At 42.4% G+C, this 17,025-nt stretch overlaps 1 protein-coding gene and 1 long non-coding RNA gene across 9 annotated transcripts in view; one reads left to right on the plus strand and one right to left on the minus strand.

The window, feature by feature from the left end:
• Positions 1 to 17,025, minus strand: part of nhsl3 (NHS like 3) — a 26,976-nt gene continuing 9,951 nt past the window's right edge. Inside the window, exons 1-9 of one of the 8 annotated variants that reach the window (XM_089023226.1) lie at positions 16,682 to 16,866; positions 5,035 to 5,202; positions 4,905 to 4,948; positions 4,661 to 4,799; positions 4,471 to 4,578; positions 4,255 to 4,397; positions 3,991 to 4,203; positions 698 to 3,890; positions 1 to 600 (exon numbers count right to left, since the gene is read on the minus strand). In XM_089023226.1, the coding sequence (XP_088879352.1) occupies positions 560 to 600; positions 698 to 3,890; positions 3,991 to 4,203; positions 4,255 to 4,397; positions 4,471 to 4,578; positions 4,661 to 4,799; positions 4,905 to 4,948; positions 5,035 to 5,202; positions 16,682 to 16,787 (4,155 nt within the window). In that variant the 5' untranslated portion in view covers positions 16,788 to 16,866 and the 3' untranslated portion in view covers positions 1 to 559. Of the gene's footprint in view, positions 601 to 697; positions 3,891 to 3,990; positions 4,204 to 4,254; positions 4,398 to 4,470; positions 4,579 to 4,660; positions 4,800 to 4,904; positions 4,949 to 5,034; positions 5,206 to 6,796; positions 7,101 to 16,681; positions 16,867 to 17,025 lie in introns of those variants that run through there. The other 7 variants (XM_089023225.1, XM_089023227.1, XM_089023223.1 and 4 more) reach the window with 7 other exon arrangements.
• Positions 14,453 to 17,025, plus strand: part of LOC148882757 (uncharacterized) — a 12,062-nt gene continuing 9,489 nt past the window's right edge. The window contains exon 1 of the long non-coding RNA XR_016118612.1: positions 14,453 to 14,525. This is a non-coding gene — a long non-coding RNA (uncharacterized LOC148882757). The remainder of the gene's footprint in view (positions 14,526 to 17,025) is intronic.

Below are 17,025 nucleotides of genomic sequence, written 5' to 3' on the forward strand. Positions count from 1 at the left end.
ATAATTGCATTTTAATAGTTTACCATCTCTAGACTAGCTAGACAAAAGTGCAATATGTTCTAAATATTGTTTTCTTCATTATGTTTGTCTTGACTCTTTTCCCTTTCACTTACCGGTAAAGATCATTTTATGTACTGTGCTCCTAGCAAAAAAAAAAAAATGATCACTGTGTAATGGAGTCTTTTTCGGCCTTTAGTGACAAACATTATCTCTATTAAATTTGTATGCTACAAAACCAGGTTGAAATCTTTATTATACATAAACATTCTGATGTGGCAATTCCCCAATTTATCCACTGGAGGGCACCCTCATACAATATTTACAGTTCAGCCCATATGTACATCAGTTTATTCTGAGGGGGGCGGGTTTACAAAAATACTCCAGAATAAAGCTATCAGAGGAAAGTGGTCGCTATTGATTTGCATAAATACACGTGGAAGGCCATTTCAGGCTAAGGCTTATTTTTCTTTAAACGAAATCCAACTTAGGAGTTCATCGTCCCATTTATGCAGTTGACTTGCTTGCCGGCTCTTTGTGGTTGGTTTCCCTCAAACCGCTTTCAGAACAGTGTTTCAATTGTGTCTGCGGTGACTCTTGTCGCTGGAGGAAAACAAAATGAACAGATGGAAACATTGTCATTGCCCGAATACAGCTGCAAGATATAAATAAATAAAGAAATATTGTTGTTGCTCCTTACTCGTCTCGGGAAGTGCCGGTCCCTTGGAATGTTGTGCTGTTGTTGCGTCTCCGGCAGAAGCACTGCTTTCTATTCTAGCTGGACGACCTTGGGAAAAACTGACCCTGCCGTGTGGAGGTTTCTTGGGGACCGGTGGCGGAACCCGTTCTGAGGTCAACACACCGCTTGAGGAAACGGCGGCATTCGTTCTGTCAGAAGGTCGCAAGGGATCTTGTGCTGAACTTTGCTTCACACCGTTGTCAATAACAACCTGTTTCGTGCTCCTGGAGTATATGAAAGTTGTCGGGATACCCTGGGTGTCATATGCTTCCGATGATTTATGGGGCAAGATCCCCAGTTCGCTCACACTGTGGTAGGATGGTCTCATCCCTAGTCGGTACGGAAGACCTTCCCTTGATGAGAGTGCTGCAGTTTTTATCCGAATAGCTTCTTGTAATCGCATGGAAGGGGTGTGAGGTGTTGCGTATGTTCTCACCACTTGAGGGGGAGATTTCAGTGTCTTAAGGCATGGTTTTGGCGGAGTGATTTGCTGCCCCGCACTCTCGGGTCGACCGATCTCCTCGACAAGAGCTCCCTCTTTTGGTGAGCTGTCATCAGAAAGAGCTTCCCCGCCGTCCTCAGTTGTACTGACGGTACGGAGGCGGACCATGTGGAGTAAAGAGGGGGTAACAAGAGGGATGTTGGCATCCTCTTTTGGGATGGGGGCGCTTTTATGGCGAGCGAGGCTCTCCTTTGCCCTGTTGTCTCGATGTGCGGCAGTGGGAGGCCTTCTGAAGACAACCCCGGTTGTAAGGGTCTCCAATGGTAAAGTGGATTTAACCGTCTTAGAGGGTTGTGAAGTGACGAGCGATTCAGTAGCAGGGTGACCATCAATCTCCAGGGAGTGTCTTTTTAAAAAACTGCCAGGAGCTATGGGGGAAAGTGAAAGTTGGAATTCCGAAGATGAAGGATTTGGGAAAGCTGGCGAGTGGGTCTCCAAAGGTCTCACTGAACGTTCTGCATCTTTGTTTTCGGAAACTACTGTCTGAACTAAAACTGGATCCGGGGTTAGAGATGTCTGCGCTTCACCAGAGTCTTGAATTGTCTTGACAAATTCCTGCAACGGAGGAACTGGTGTCTCTGAAGCTTCCTCCCCTTTGACGGCGTTGTCCTCGACTGGCATATTGTCAACCATGTCAGGTGGAGGCGGAAGAGGAAATTCAATCTCATCGCCTCCGTCCATGACCGAGTCTGCCTCGAACGGGGGCGGTGGAGGTGGCCAAGATGAATCCGTCATACGGCTTTCCTCCTCTAGTCTTTCTAACTCATCCAGGGAAGGTAAGACCGAAGTGGGAGGCGACTTTCTTGACAGTGGCGGCGTAGGCTGGTAGGCAGGTGGAGGTGAAGGTGGCGGTGAGCTGATGTGAATGTTCTGGGAATTGGTAGACTTTGTTCGTATTGGTCGGACTTCACTTGGGTCCACTTCTTCAACCTCGACGGCGATTGCGGCAATGTCGCAAACGTCACTTTGTGGGCTCTCTGCCAATGTTGTTTTTCCTCTTGGTTGTGGTTTTGTCATAACAGGCGGTGGTTCTTTCTTTGCAGAGACGTCACGAACGCCAGACACAGTCGTTAAACAGCTCCAGCTCTTTTCAATCTGATTCTCACCTGCAAAGGTGTGGGATGTTTGTAGTGAAGGAGAGTCCAGGAGAGTGGAGTCACTTGTTCCCCCTGATGGTTCCTCACCAGGGTACCGGGTCTTTGTCGAAGGATACGAGGCGGGCAAGCCGGAATTAGGCGCTACAGAAGACAAATCTTCTGTAGCGCCTACAGAAGCCAAATCTTCTGTAGCGCCACATTCCGTATTTTCTTTAATCCGATGGGCATCTCTAGGAATGTCACAGGATGATTTGTCTGTTGAATTTATTTCCGATTCTTCTGATTCGTCCTGCGTTTGTTTTTTGAAAGCCAAGTTACAGTTTTGTGTTTGGCTCACTTCACGGGTTTCAAAATTGTCCTTAGTTTTTGTTGATTCTGTGACTACTTTGGTGATTTGGGGGCTCGGCCCACATAGGAGTGCAACAGTGTGACTATTTTGAGCCCATATTTCAGGAGGAGGGGGACATGGGGCTTTGATGTTAGGGGCCGGCGGTACATTCCAGAGGTCTCTGTCTTCCATTCTCAAAGGCAAAGTCAGTTCTTTTGCAGATGCCGAAGGCAAATTAGGGTTGCAGGAATTGGAAAGGTCTAAATTGACAGTCTCGGATGTACCGGATGATAGTGAGGTCAGCGATGATGAAGGAGAAGCTGAGGATGATGCTTGTGAGACGGATCTCTCCGGCTTGACCGGTTTCGCCTTGTGTTTATCTGGAGAAATTGGAGTGATCTCTTTGGGGGAAAGTGTTGGGGTACCGCTTTGACTGGAATAGCCACTGGAAGGTGAAATGGTCCGTTCGAATTTCCCACATTCTGTGGGATTTTTCTGCAGGAAGGAAGGGTTCAATTCCGAGACAGTATTTTCTGCTTTTTTTGTTTCAGGAGTAGAAATCTGAGTGGTGCTTAAAGGATGAGAGTTGGATTCTGTCATATTTGACTCAGGATCCAGAATATTCTTAGTTTCAATCGTGTCTTGTGATTCCTCCATTGTCCCTCGACTTCCTGTAGCACTTGATATTCGTTGAGAAGCAGATGCGGAGACATTTGCATCTCCGCTCTCCACTTGCCCTTTCGAACAGCCCCGTATCTTGTTGTGATGAAGCGAATTTGATCTACGCGGAGGTGCCGGGGGTAGCTTCGTCTTGATAATGGAGAGACTTCGAGTGGAATTACGTTTAATCTTGACATCATCCCCACCGGTACGTGGGATGACGGGGTCAGAATTCATATTTTCACTAGTACTGATGTGATTGGTTGAAGTCTGGAGGCTGGAGATTCCTCGCAGATTGAGATCCACTTTGTGCGTGGTACCCTGCATTATGGAATTATTGAACGAAATATCAGCGTGGGAACCCTCGCTATCGGATTTTCCGGAAGGAAAAAAGCTGGCGGATGAACCCGCAGAAGCCAGGCTACTTTTGCTGACTGCTTGAGCACCACCGCTGCCTCGTTGGCTGTTGCGGTCGATCTCAATGACCTCAACCGAGGCTGGCAGTACCGCGTTTGGTATGATTGTCGATAGATAGGTAGCCTGAGGAGATATGGACATCACTGGACCCTGCGGAAAATTAATTGAATGGTGTGAAAAGGTGATCATTTCAATCATGTTCTTAGGACCGGACTTACTATCCGCAGTTGGGATCCTGTTATTTCCTTACCTGGGGTTCTAATAGGAAGCTATTCCTTAAAGGGTCGAGCAAAGTAAAAGTAGTCAATCCAGGTACTGCAACGGACTTAGGTCTGATGACAGATGACCGATAGTGATGGGTTCCATATCCGTGATAGTTAAAGGCTTGGTCCTTATCGTAAACATTTTGAAGATGTGATTTCATCTGCTCTTCATCATCCGATACCTGCTTTGGAGATATGAACTTGATCAAGTTTTAAAAAAATATTTCACCAGTTCACTAAAAGCGACTTACTTCCACTTGTGACAGTGACAGGTGCACCCTTGCTCCTTGAGTCCCTCCGTCAATGGTTGGAATGATGAAAACACCTGACTGGCTGCTGTCATTCGGTAACTCTGTAGACACAACTTGCCGGAAGGTCAATCCTCTGTGCGATGCTTAAATAACAGACGGTCGACTTTTACTGACATGTTCAGCATCAAATTCCGTGTGCTCTTGTACTCATCCTACCTAATTCTTTCTGGACCTGGTTGGGAATACCCGTAATGGTCGTCCTTCTGTTCCTCTTCCTGTTCTTTTCTAACCTTTTCACCGGATATAGAGGCTTGAATGTGGAACCTATGAAGAGAGAGTATGAAATTGAGCTGCTCACTGTGCTGTGTGAAAGAAGTGTTCTTTCTGAGTTACGGGCACTGATTACTTTGACGAGTGAGCACGGGCCTGGTCGTTGTGGAAGATATTCCTGTGGTATCACTCATCCCCGAGTTGGATTTTGACTCAAGAGAGCCCTCCTCATATTTGGAGTCAAAATCATCATCTGGATGCGCTGTGTCTGATGACTGATAGAAACAAACAAAGAAAAAAAATTGATTTCAAGGACAAGATGGTGGGTGGATATTTTTTTGTGTGTGTTTAAATTGATTAAACTGATTAAATGGACTTACAGCATAGCTTTCATTTTCAGCAAAGTTCACTTCGCTCTGGCGCTCTGTAAAAAGCAAATTGACACGGCCATATTATCCATTTTATACCCACGTATAAACAGCACACAGAGTAAAAGTGTGTTTTTGATACCTTGGTGACCTTCCCGCTGTAATATTTTCAAGCCCTCCTGGGCTTCCAAGTGCAAGTCCTCCAAATACTGGGGACGATTACCCTCGATGAAAACATTCTCCTGGAAATGTTCTAAGGCCGAGTAGTGCACCGCTAACTTCTTCTGATCGTTGTTGGTCTTTGTCGCAGCTGCTGAGAAATAAAAAGGATCAATTGAAATGTTGGAAAGCAACTTGAGCAATCTGCTCAACAGATTGCCAGAATTTATCAGCTTCCACCTGTTGCGAATGTGACAGAAGCGGGGTAGATGTTGAAGGCATTTTTATTTGAATTGTATTATTATCATTAGTAGTAGTAGTAGTCATAGTAGCCACAGAAAATGTGTCGTCAGCCGTCATCTGTACTTCTTTGAAGGTGTTGGACGTTTCACTCCTCATCCGAAGAGCTCTGTCAGCGAGCTAAAGTTATGCTGCAAACTCCGGCCCTTTTTATACATCCCTAATGGACACAGGTGGCAGTGCCAGACCTCTGCTCTGATAGGTCCCTGCACTGCCACCTCTTTCCAATAGGGATATACATAAGGCCAGAGTTACTAGCACAACTTTAGTTTGCTAATGAAGCTCTTTGGATGAGGAGCGAAACGTCCGACACCTTCAAAGAAGTACAGATGACGGTTGAAGAAACCTTTTCATCAATGAGCCATTCCTATAGGACCGAGAGCCTACACATAAGTATCAGAATACGGTAAGACCTCAACTTACGAACTTAATTGGTTCCCAGACAGAGTGTGTAAGGCGAAAAGTGTGTATCTCAAAAAAAAATTCCCATAGGAAACCATTAAAATGGGAATAATCCGTTCCCGGGTTTCCATAAAATATACTTTTCAACTAAATAAGCCTTAAAACTACACACAACATACCTAAATCTATGCATAATAAATGTGCTATTGTATTGTAATGAAAGAAATACACTGCATTGTATCATAAAGTCACTTTATTTACATTTGTGATGGTCATTTATGGCTTGATGGAATGGCGTTGAAGGTCAAAGGGAATTGCTGTTTGGAAAGAGGCGCATTACATGAGGACTGTAATTAAAGAAATAAACTGTGCTGTAAAATCAAGTTTTATTTACTTTTTTGATGGTCGTTGATGGCTTATGGAAGGAGAGTCACCTTCCATAAGGACTGTTGGTAACTTAACCTCTGGTGCTGTTCGGTCGTGTGCTTCCGCCGAAGATCACTCCGCCAGCCGTGGTGGGTGTGTATTATGAAAATAGTGCTTATTATAAGGTTTAATTTTCATAAATTTGACGTTTGTAAGACAAAAAGTTTGTAAGTTGAGGTGTTTGTAAATTGAGATCTCACTGTACCTTTATTCGTCCCACAATGGGGAAATTTGCAGTAGTAGTAGTATGAGTAATTATACTGCAATTATTACTAGTATTATATTTTTTTTTTACATGGGTAAATATCTCCAATTAGTTTGAGCATGTCGGCGCAACAAGTCGACGGTTTTGCGTTTCATATGATTCGGAAGGGCTCTGTACTTCCACACGGGCGAGTCACTGTGGGATTACATGGAGACCCCCTGCCTTCAAGATTTAGCAGACTATTGCAGGAGGCTCAGGGCTTTTGGTTGATTAAGACGGCCGTCTGTAAAGTAGTTTATCTCATTAGAGAGACCCCCTGAGACTGTGTATTTTGTGCCGTAAAAAAAAAACATTAGAACTGGGAACTAAGATTTGTCACTTTAGTGAAATTCTACGAGGAAGCAGCACTCACCCTTTTTCTTGAAGACTAACAGCAGTGAGTGGATGCTTTTCCGCAAATAAACCACCATCGCTACATCGGCCTCATGGCAGGTTCTCCCCCCGCAAAAAAAATCTCAAGGTACAAGAATTCCACTAGCTATCTTGGGTGAACAGCAAAAAAATACAATAAATAAAAATTGGACTTTCCTGTGCTGATAAAAGAACAGGTCCGAACAAACTTCCTCCTCCCCGACCGTCCGCCAAGCTCACAATAAAACCTGCTTCCAGCCCAGCTGCCTTATCCTCACGTCTGATACCCGGCAACCCTCCACCGCCCCCTTCCACAAAACCCCTTCCCTCACCCGCTCCTCTCTTTTTTTTTTTTTTTTTTCTTTCAACTCTCCTCCATTGAGTGTCAAAGGACCACCACTTACCCCTTAGCTGTCTAATTTTGGCTTTCAGGCGCCATCCGCCCCCAACGCCCCCCCAGTATTGAGACACGCGTCTATGTTCGCGCTCACCCAACCCCCTGGTTGAGCTGATTATGTAGATATATTTGACTCTTTTTGTGGCGCTTCCAAAAAAATATATAATGAGAAAAAGATTTAAAATTAAATTGGAATTGGTAAATGAACGCATCCAGCTCTAACTTTTTGTTATATTTTAAATATGTAAAATATTTTTTAATATTGCTTGTTGTATTATCATTATTTTATTCTTTTTGTGGAGCTTGCAAAAAAGGATCACGAGAAGATCCCTAATATTTGCAATTGGAAAATTAACTCTTCGAGCTCAATTTTTAAAAATTATTTGTATGTTTTCTGTACTTAAAAATATGAATTTTTCTATGTATTGTATTTCATTATTTTGTTATTTAATTATTTTATTTTAATTTTACTCTTTGTGGGGCTTGCAAAAAATCACACGATACCAAATTAAATAAAAATTGGAAAATGAACTCTTCCAGCTCTAACTTTTTATTTTTTTTTTTTTCTGTACTTAAATATTTTAAATACATATTATATATTTTATCATTACAACTTTTTTTTATTAATTTATGTATTTATATTTTCCAATCCCTAATTAAATTTGAATTGGAAAATTAACTTCCAGCTCAATTTTTATTTTTTGTTGTTTTTTGTTTTCTGTACGAAAAATATTGTTAATATTTGTCATTATTTTGTTATTATTATTTAATTATTATTGAATTATAAGTATATAACATAATCATATTGTACTTTTACTCTTTTTGTGGATCATGTAAAAAAAAAAACATCACCCAAATTACATTGAAATTGCAACATTAACTCTTTCAGCTTAAACGTTTTCACTTCATAAAGCTATAATCATAAATGTATGTCTTCTTCACATATTGTTTTCATCTGGATTTTGCTATTTTAAAATGACAACTTTTGATTTTTTTGTAGGGGCTCACGCAGTGGCACGTGCATGCCATTATGATCACTAATCGACGTCATGTCACACTCCACCATTACCTAATAGATGCCTTCAGCCTGTCTGCTTTGTCTCATTATCTCCAAGAGGGTCCAGCTGAGGTTATGTCCTTGCCGTGACAATACGAATGGCGTCCGCCTGTATCATCCTCTCGTCTCCTCGCATCACTTTCCCCTGACGGCCGCTGCCAATCTCTCTTCCTCCGCATCTCCTCTCGTGTCGGCCTATCAGGCCCCGCGGCTCCTGAGGTCTTATTTGATTTATAAATGGTGTCATCCTGTGTTCAGAATCGTCTCGAACGATGCCGTCGATGGGACGGGTGTGTGGAAAGAAGTCCGGATTTACGGCAAAGCTTGCTCCTCGGGAGTAGTTCAACCCCAGCCAGGCCTTGGCAGGGAGGTTGACGACTTTTCAAGATCAGGTGAGAGCAGCTTTAAGAATGGGAGTCATGCCAGTAGATCAAGGGTGTCAAGGTCATTTTTTGCCGCGGGCCACATTGTAGTTATGGTTTCCTCTCGAGGGCCGTTATGAATTTGGGGAACCCATTAGAATGTTTAAATCCCTTCAAATATTACATATGGAGCACACAGCAAATTAATGAATAACTCGTTTTCAAATCTGAAGCCAAAAATAATGACTTTTATTGTGGTTGACATCCAAAAATATGAAATTTTGGCTCAGATTTTAGCAATCATCATGGAATTTAACAAGTTTGATTTGCTTTCGCGGGCCGAAAAAAATGATGTGGCGGGCCGGATTTGGCCCGCGGGCCTTGACTTTGACACCTGTGCAGTAGATTATCTCCTGCACCTGCCCCATCACTTAACCTGACACACTTTCTCATCTCAATCCATTGTCTCACTTTTAACTCGCCCTAAAGTCTCTCCTGCTTTCCAAATGTTGCCGCTTTTCCAATTGAAATCAAGCAAGTTAACCTCCCCCAACCTCCCATAGCCTCTCTTTCAATCCACTCCTGATATCAATATTCATTAGAAGGTCTAAAGAAATGCCATCTGGTCTTGCGGGACAGGGGTGTGGAGGGCGCCAGCCTTTGCTTCCAAATGCCTTTGATTTGCCATTCCGCAGCACGGGAAGATAACATTTTATATGCTAATTCTATAACCCAAAGTAAGCATTTTTTTTAAATCAAATTTAAAACAGATTCTTATCATACAGACAGTGTATTTTCGGTGTTCAAATACCTGACATGTTTCGGCGTCTACTTCCGCCTTCGTCACACTGTCTGTAAGATAAGAATCTGTTTTAAATTTGATATGAAGTAGACAGGATGAACTTAATACAACTACAACCAAAGTAAGCATTTTTTTTTGGACAAGGCAAACAAATTATTTTTAAAGCCTGTTTAACTCCTTCACTGCCAGACGTGGTGCAAAAATGTGTCCACTCCAGTGCCAGGGTTTTTGTCATTGTCACTCGAATTCCAGGACCCACAGATTATTGAGTTTTAGGACTACATAAACATTCAATGCAGCGTAAAAAACCTTAGATTATATTCTTTCATCAGAAACAAAAGAGTTAATTCCTAAATTATATGGGTCTGGAGTTATCTGAGCTTGAAATGGGGGCGGCTGTACAAAATACAATGCAATACCAGTAAAGTCTCGTTATATCGATATCGGTTATATCGATAGTACTGCTTATTACGATACTATTTCTATGAACGCAAGGAGAAAATTTACATGCCGCAGGATCGCATATATCGATAGTCCGGTTATATCGATATTTTTTCCGACTCCCGAGAATATCGATATAACGAGACTTTACTGTATTACGTAATTTATATAGTGCTTTAACAACAGCTGAAGCTGTAACAAAGCACTAACATGGACAAAAGGCAAATGCTGCCCCCTTGTGGAAGGGAAAAACATGGCCAGATGTCTGGCCAGCGCTTTATCGGCACCCCTGCAAGAAAAACCAAAACCCAAACAAATTCAGGAATGGCGCTCGATGTCATGCTTTTCAATTCCCAAATAAATTTGAGAATGGCAGTCAATGAGTTAAAGGAGAAGGAAAAAAAACAGATGGTCGCACTCAAGACTAACATGACATCTGAAATGACCTTAAACACAACTTTTACATCCCAAGCGGATCATCGGCGTCACGACAAAAAGCAAATACGCCCCCTTGTGGCCTTGGTCATTATAGCCGATGACATAAGAGCCATGTCATCTTCAAAGACAACCGACACCATTTTTTTTGTTTCCTAACTGACATCAGAAAAACGTTTTATAACATTAAAATACCCAAAACATGCAGGCTGATATTTTTAGTCAAATGCAAAACACCAATAAAAATGAGTTAAAGTGTCTCAAAACTCCTTCAAAATGACCTCAGAGATGCCGAGTTTCAGAAGGTCCCGTCCCCTTGTTCGTGACGTCACGCCAGGACGTCTTACCTTGCTCTAGAATCAAAACAATGGCCTCAGATTCGGAGAAGATGCTTTCTTATTACTCATCCAGTTATGAATATGATTCAAATAGTTCTGAAGAGAAAAGCATAAATGTGTGCAATCGACTAAAGAAGTCCTTCCGTATCAATTCGAACCGTCTGGACTCCAATGTAGCGCCCAGAAAATGCACAAGATGGCGCACAAGCTCCGTTGGAAATGGGCTGATTTGTCCTCTGAGAATTTGTGTCCACCATACACCTTCTTACACCTATATGCGTGTTACCGCAATTGGCTGTGACACTCAACGATTCAACATCGCGTTATTTATGTAGTTTTCCTTCTAATTTCGCGACCAACACAGTGTTTTTCAGATTAAAAAAAAGTACCCAAAATGCATTGTGTGTCACTTTCTCGGTCAGGGGCGTTGCCTACGTGACGTCACTTAGGGCATTGTCATCAACTCGAAAACAACACTTCCTGAATATTCAGCGCGAGTCTTAAAACGTAAAATATAGCTATATGCGGTGGAATCTTTGTAAAGTTTGCTCAGTGGAAGTTATTTGAAGTGATTTTACAAGTTATGGACACAACTTGTCTGAAGGTGTCGGTTGTCTTTTAAATGAAGCAAAAAGTCCTTCACATTCCTATTCAGTCATGTTGCAAGGGGTGGCGCTGGTAAAATGACAGGGTGTCAAGCGAGGGCCTTACCCCCTTTGGAGCTTTTTGTGCCATTGGCTAAGAGTTATTTTGAAAGCAATTGATGAATGGACTCATTTAGTATCTGATGAGATAATGATAGACCTACAATCCATCTGCCGTTCAGTTCAAACGGGCAAACCGCATCCTGCAAACTGCGTTTGACACGGTGAAAGCTTCCATACGTTGACTTTCTGCCATTCGGTGACGTTTTTCTGCAGCGTCACTCACGAAAGACAACGTAGCGTGTCGGGAAAATCACGGCCAACGCATTAAGATGGAATAGATGCGGCCTTGTTGTCCGCCACACTCAACATCATACGCGCGTGCGTCGTTCGCCGCGCGCGGAAAATTCGTCAAATTGAATTTGCAAGTCGCCCAAGTGTTTGTCATTCGTCATTTTGTCTAAATTTATAGCACACAGGAATTAATGGCAACACTAAGGTGGTCGTACGGTTATCGGAATTATGAATTCCCAACAATCTATTTTTCATCAAGTGTCAAAAAACACTTATTTTAACGCTGCGTCTCCAAAGCTAAATAAGCTTCTGCTTGTCGCAGATATTCGCTAGCTCGTTGTGACCTCGCCAGCATGGAGGCAACATGCCCTGACCTCCTCATTGCCGTGACTGAATATACGGATTGTTCAGCCGAATTCCGAGAGGCTCCAAGCTCATCTTTGCAACGTCACGCATATTTTTTTTTCCAATGACTGCATCACAGAATTAAGCCACACAATTACGATTTTCTAAAAATAGTGTCAACATATTTTATGATCATTTTCAAGATGTATATCAAAAGTGCTGGTCAGACCTCCTGCAATGTTTTTTCCCTTCCACAAGGGGGCAGCATTTCCCTCTGTTGTTAAACCGCTATGTAAATCAATTTGTATTGTATTGTATTTTGGATAGCCACCCTCATGTCAAGCTCATATAACTCCAGACCCATATACAGGTAACATCCGACTTGGGACCAGCTCGATTTACGACCACCCGTACTTACGACCACGACCAGACCATATTTCTAAAATTTAAATTCTACGCCAGGCACCGCAACGCGCTAGCAGGCAGGCAACGCGTATGACAATTTTGGCCAGTCGGCAAGCATCTCACTCTCGCACAGCAATCGACCGTGTGATGGCACCAGAGGGGGGGGGGGGGGGGGGTTGTGAGTCATTTAGCCTCTGAATCTCTATTCAACATTTTGAATGGATTTAAACTTGCGACCATTTTGACTTACGACCGTTTGGTCGGAACAGAACTCGGTCGTAAGTCAGATGTTTCCTGTAATTTAGGAATTAAGTCATTCTTTTCTGATGAAATAAGAGATTCTAAGGTTTCTTACGCTGTTTATGTTGTCCTAAAACTCAATATTCTGCGGGTCATGGAATTTGAGTGAAAATGACAAAAACCCTGGCACTGGAGTTAACACATTTTTGCACATCATCAGGCAATGAATGAGTTAATAGATTTGATTTTGAGTCATGTTCAGCACTTGGTATGCAGATGTGGCTCTTTTTGACGTTGATTTGAAATGAGTTAGTCACATATTCTGACATGGTGTTGCGGTTTTGGCTACGACCGATAAGCGGCGCATTAGATAGGCTCAATTTTTTTCATCAATCAGAATTTTGATGAACGCATCACAACATTTTTGCAATCGAAATAATATGAATGATGATGATGACTAATGGTAGTAAAAGCGGCGGTGCCTCTCAGTCACGCGGCTTGAATGTATCTCTGTCTTCACTACAAAAGGACTCACTGTTGGCCACATAACCGGCTTCCTGCATCGCCAGCTAAATCCAATCAAGACGTCATAGCGTACAATGAACACTCACCCTCAGCTATACAAGGCGGCTGTACAAAATACAATGTAATACATCCATATTGATCTATATAGCGCTTTAACAACAGCTGAAACAGTAACAAAGTTCTAACATGGAAAAAAGGCAAATGCTGCCCCCTTGTGGAAGGGAAAAAAATATTGCCAGAGGTCACCAGCGCTTTATCTGCACCCCCACTGCTAATTTTTATTAGCATATCTATAGTATTATGCATTTTATGTTAGCATTAAGCTAGTAACTTGTCTGTGGTTGATCAATGCATAAAGCGCGATTCTCTCTCTTTAATTGTACAGTAAAAGCAAATTGCCAGTGGTCATAAACAGCGTAAAATAAGTACCTGACATAGTTTTTATACTTTTTTTTTTGGGGGGGGGGTGTTCATTGCAAAACTCACATTTTTGATATCAACTCAAAATTAGAAATTTCATTGAGCGCATTGATTCATCAAAGTCAAGGTGTCACTTTATTTCATGCCAGCTCTTGGCACCTTTTTACTCAGGAACTATGTTGACATCATTTTAGAGTTTCATTTCGACTAAAATAACGCTTTGCCGCCACTGAATTTGTCATAACGGAGGGTCATGCTAATTCACTATTTGTGCATTTGTCTCTGCAGCTTCTCGTAGATGGAATTTAACCTCTCATAAAAATGTCCTATGTTGATCTTCTTCAGTTCTCCGCAGGGAGTCGCCCACTTTGACAGCAGTCGGCATTAAATGTGCGCTTCAAAGCCTAGCGTCTTAGCTTCGCTTTACACCGCTCCAAAGGCTTAAAGAGGAACCTGACCCTGCGGGGGGTGACGGAATATTCAATATCGCAACCCGCGCACAGGATGCGACCATCATGAAAACGTCTCATTTCAACCTAGCATTATTTTATTTTATTTTTTTTTTGCATTCCCCCTTGACTGGAAGCTCCTTCTTTGCATTCACAGGCCTACTTTTGTCTGCAGGTTTTTTTCCCTGAAGCCTCTCATTGTTTTTTTGTTTGAAGAGTGAGTCTGTCACGAAAGATAGACGTTGTCATGAGCCACACTGGAAGATCAATACACACCCTAAAAAATTGAAGGTCACTGCAAAAGAAAGCACCAAGCTATGTTTGCATGATATTCTCTTGCTATGTTTTTGTTTTTCGTGGTAGGGAGGTGAAATAGAGCAGATAAAACACGAACCGGAATTCATTAAATGTAAAAAGTTGCATGATTGACCATGCGTGAAGCGATGAGTGATAATGGCCGACATTCAGCAACCTGATTTTGTCTCTCATGTGTAGGTACAGAAGCACCCAAGACCTTTATGCCTCAGTTGGGAAGAACTTCTTGAGCATGTTCACCAGAGGATTAAGATTGTCAAGGTAAGCGGTTCGTGATTTGCATGTTTTCCCTCATGTATGTGTGGGTTTTCTCCTGGTACTCTGGTTGCCTCCCACAATCCGCAAACATGCATGGCAGGTTAATAAACCCGAAATTGGCGAGTAATTCAGGGTGTACCCCGACTACTAACTGAACACAGCTGAAAAAGACATATTAACTTAACTCATTTAGTGCCAGATGATGTGCAAAAATGTGTCCACTCCAGTGCCAGGGTTTTTGTCATTTTCACTCAAATTGCAGCACTCACAGAATATTGAGTTTTAGGACTACATAAACATTCAATACAGCATCAGAAAAATTGGATACTCGTTTTTTTCATCAGAAATTTAATTCCTGAGTGTGTCTGGAGTTTTCTGAGCTTGAAATGGGAGCGGCTGTACAAAAGGCTAATGCTGCCCCCTCGTGGCAGAGAAAAACATTGCCAGAGGTCTGACCAGCACTTTATTGGCACTGCCGTAAGAAAAACAAAAACGTGAACAGATGTGGGAATGGCGCTCCACGTCACACTTTTTCAATTCCCCAATAAATTCGAGAATGGCAGCGAATAATCTTAAAAAATAAATGTATAATTCATTGATGGTCACAAAGGGCTACGGAAGCGCCTTATCTGACAATCTGCGCGTCAGCGCAAAAGCGCGTGTTAAACCTGCTCATCCTGTGTTGGGCTGTTGCTCGAGGGGCTATTGGCACAGCGCGGGATAAGATACGCTTGCGTGAACGCCGCCACACACAACACACAAACTTGTGCAATAAGCAGGAAGCAAGAAAAATGATGACTCATGTGACGCCAGGGTCATTGCAACTTCTTCCCAAGCCCGAAAAAAAACAGCTCCTGTATTTCTTTCTTTCCTTTCATAACTTTGCTGCTGTGAAATGTTAATTTCTTCTCTGCGAGACGAATAAAGGTACATCCAATCCAAACGCAATTCCCACATGGTCCTCAATTCACCCAAGTGCTCTACTTGCATTTTGGATGGATATTTTTTGCCCTTTTTAACTCATTCACTGCCAGACGATGTGCGCCAAGGTTTTTGTCATTGTCACTCGAATTCCAGAACCCACGGAATATTGAGTTTGAGGGCTACATAAACATTCAATTCAGAGTAAGAAACCTTAGACTCTTATTTTATCAGAAAAAAATAATTAATTCCTAAATGATATGGGTCTGGAGTTATAAGAGCTTGAACTGAGGGCGGCTGTCCAAAATAAAATGCAATACATACCGTACATATTGGTTTATATAGCGCTTTAACAACAGTTGAAGCTGGGGAAAAAGTGCTAAAATGAAATGTTATTATTATATATAATGTTATTATTATCAAGCAATTGTCGCTGAATGTTTGTGCAACTTGTCAGTGTCAAAGTGGTTTGGAGGCTGTTTGTCAATTATCTGGCTGGCTATCTATTTGCTATCTGTTAGCTATATAGCTGGCTGGCTAGCTATTTAGCTGGCTATATAGTAGCTTAATAGCTGCCTAGCTAGCTAGCTATTATCTAGATAGCTATTAGCTTATTAGCTATCTAGCTAGCTATTAGCTTTTTTGAACTGCTAAGAACGGCAGAAATGCTAAAAAACGCTGGATTAAAATTCCTGAATTAACTACAGTAGCTGGCTAGCTAGCTGGTTATCTGTGTATCTAGCTATCTATTAGGTATCTATTAGCTATCTATCTAGCTAGCTGGCTATCCAGCTCGCTAGCTACAGTATTAACTGTCTGGTTAGCTATCTACTGCATTAGCTATGTATTAGCTAGCTTTCTGGCTATTTGAGTGACTTCCAGGTTGAGTGAATGCTGGTGCATGTCGCTGCCGCTGCTCACCCAAAGAAAAACTCTGTACAGTGACCTTGAGAGTTCTGAAAGGTGCTTATAAATGAAATGTATTATTATTATAAAATGGGGAAAAATGAAAATGCTGCCCCTTGTGGAAGGGAAAAAAAATCACCAGAGGTCTGGTCAGCGCTTTATTGGCACCCAAGCATGGAAAAAACAAAACCCGAGAAACTTCTGGAATAGCGCTCTGTCATATTTTCAATTCCCGAATACATTCGTGAATCGCAGTGAATGAGTTATTGTTGATATGATGATAAATGAATTAAAAAAGTCACATCGTATAAGTGAGGGATTACTGTCATTACCTCTGTTGAGTTTGTCTGTTCGCCAGAAGCCTTTCGGTTTCTCCCATAATACACTGGGCTGTTTCTCCGTCTCCACCTTCCTCCGTTTCTGGATGCCGTTCCCCATTTTTGGGGACGCCTGCCTCCCCACTTAAACCGTCTTCGCTTTATCCATGGTCATTTATCCGATATCCACAGCCCCCCCACCCCCCTTCTTCTGCCCTCTTTCGTGCTGAATCAGTGCTGACTGACAGCCAAGATCCACGAGCTGCTCCGAGACAGAGACGCCAGCATCCACTACGAAATGCGTGCGCGCGCATATGCGTGTGTAAATAGGAAGGCGCCCCTCCCATTCCCCGTCGCTC

Source organism: Hippocampus bargibanti, linkage group LG20 (assembly GCF_051943395.1).
Source record: "Hippocampus bargibanti isolate YZ-2025 linkage group LG20, ASM5194339v1, whole genome shotgun sequence".
In the NCBI taxonomy this organism is placed as follows: domain Eukaryota; kingdom Metazoa; phylum Chordata; class Actinopteri; order Syngnathiformes; family Syngnathidae; genus Hippocampus; species Hippocampus bargibanti.